We start from the raw sequence: 1,688 nt of genomic DNA, 5'->3' as shown, positions 1-1,688 counted from the left end.
AATATGAGGGGGGCTCTCAGGGAGGGGCTCCTCATGCCCAGCTCTGAGTCCGGGGTCTGGCCAAGGGCTTTGCCCCCTCAAACACCCCTGGGATGGGCTCTGCCCGCCCTGAGCCTGTGTGTCCCCGCGTGTCCCCGCCTGGCTGGGTGTCATTAATTCACCTGTCACAGGCGAGCGTGGAGCCCAGATAATATTGATGTGGCCATTAGAGCGCGGGGACAACAAGGCACAGCACCGGGGCCACCCGTGGAGGGATCATCCCCACCTCTGCCGCCGTGCCACAGGCGTGTCCTCCCCTCTGTCACCTCCCAGGACAGGTGTCCCCAGCTCCCACCCCCCGCCGCGGCTCCCGGTACGCGGGAGAGGAGAGAGAAACGCTGGGAGCCCTTAAAATAACACCCGAGCGTTTAAGGATGTGAGATCCGTGCTAAATCTCAGGGAAAAGGAGCAATTATCCTGTCAGAGGAGGTGATATAATTTTGGAGAGCCGGTTCCGCAGCTGTAATTTTTTTTCCCAACCATTTCTCCCGCAGAGGGATTTAGAGGCCAATTATCCACCAGGGAATGGGAAGGGTCGCGCTTTTCGGCACCTTTACGACAGACGACCATGTGGCGGGCAGGCGGGGCGGGCGGGGCGGGTGGGCGAGCGGGTGGGTGCAGTCGCACTTTACTGGCGCATTTATGACAGTCGTGCTTTACGACAGTTTTACGACACTCATGCTTTACGGCACCTTTTACGACAGTGTTGATTTACGGCACCGTTTGTGACAGTCACGCTTTACGACACTTTTTACGACAGCGCTGCTCTACGGCACCTTTTACGACAGTGGTGATTTTTACGGCACCTTTACGACAGTCATGCTTTACAACACTTTTACGACAGTGTTGCTTTACTACGCCTTTTACGACAGTCGCGCTTTACGGCAGTTTTACGACAGTCGAGATTTACGATGGATTTTACAACAGCCGCGCTTTACGGCAATTTTTATTGGAATTTTTTTGGGATTTTTAAATAGAATTTTTGGGAGATTTTGGCGAATTTTTTTTTTGTGGGGTTTTCTAAGGAATTTTTTTTTATTTTTAAAGCATTTTTTTGAGGGATTTTAAATTGAATTTTTGGGTTTTTAAAGGATTTTTTTGGGGATTTTTCAGTATTTAAAGAGGAAATGTGGAGATTTTTAAATGGTATTCTTTGGAATTTTTTTTGGATTTTTAATGGAATTTTGGGGGTTTTTTAAGTTGCGTTTTACGGCAGTTTTTCAAGTGCGTAGCTGCTCCCAGGATCAGATTCCATGGCAGCATGTCCTGTCCTGCCACATACTAATCCTTCTCCTTGTGTTCCCCAGGAAAACATAGCAATTTTTACTCTGTCTACAGATGGAAATAAAAATGGTCCAAGGAGAAAGGAACACAATTTCCTCTGAATAAAAGGAAATGCTCTCTCAAAAGTGTGTGTTTGGTTTGATGTCCCCTGCCTTGATGGTTCTTTAAAGATCCTGTGAAAAAGTTTTTACACTAAACATGTATTCTGCAGTCCAGTTGGGACTGTGTGGGTTAGAAATACCTGCACTGGAGAGCTGTGGAGGCGGGCAGGGCGCTTAGGATATCAGCTTAGGATATTTCAGGGGGGTTTAGGATATCAGTGAAAACTTCTGGGTGCCGTGTCCTGTGTGCCATGTGCTGTGTGC

The 1,688-nt window shown here is 48.5% G+C and overlaps 1 protein-coding gene across 1 annotated transcript in view; it reads left to right on the top strand.

Annotated features, from left to right (window-relative positions):
• The first annotated feature begins 607 nt into the window (after positions 1 to 607).
• SDK2 (sidekick cell adhesion molecule 2) overlaps positions 608 to 1,688 on the top strand; it is a 78,824-nt gene continuing 77,743 nt past the window's right edge. The window contains 2 exon segments of the mRNA XM_031064867.1: positions 608 to 650; positions 800 to 978. Of these exon segments, the coding sequence (XP_030920727.1) occupies positions 608 to 650; positions 800 to 978 (222 nt within the window).

The sequence above is a fragment of the Geospiza fortis genome, unplaced genomic scaffold, assembly GCF_000277835.1.
Source record: "Geospiza fortis unplaced genomic scaffold, GeoFor_1.0 scaffold135, whole genome shotgun sequence".
NCBI classification, from domain to species: Eukaryota; Metazoa; Chordata; class Aves; order Passeriformes; family Thraupidae; genus Geospiza; species Geospiza fortis.
Note: the sequence above shows the minus strand (reverse complement) of the source record. Positions and strands in the feature narration are given on the sequence as shown.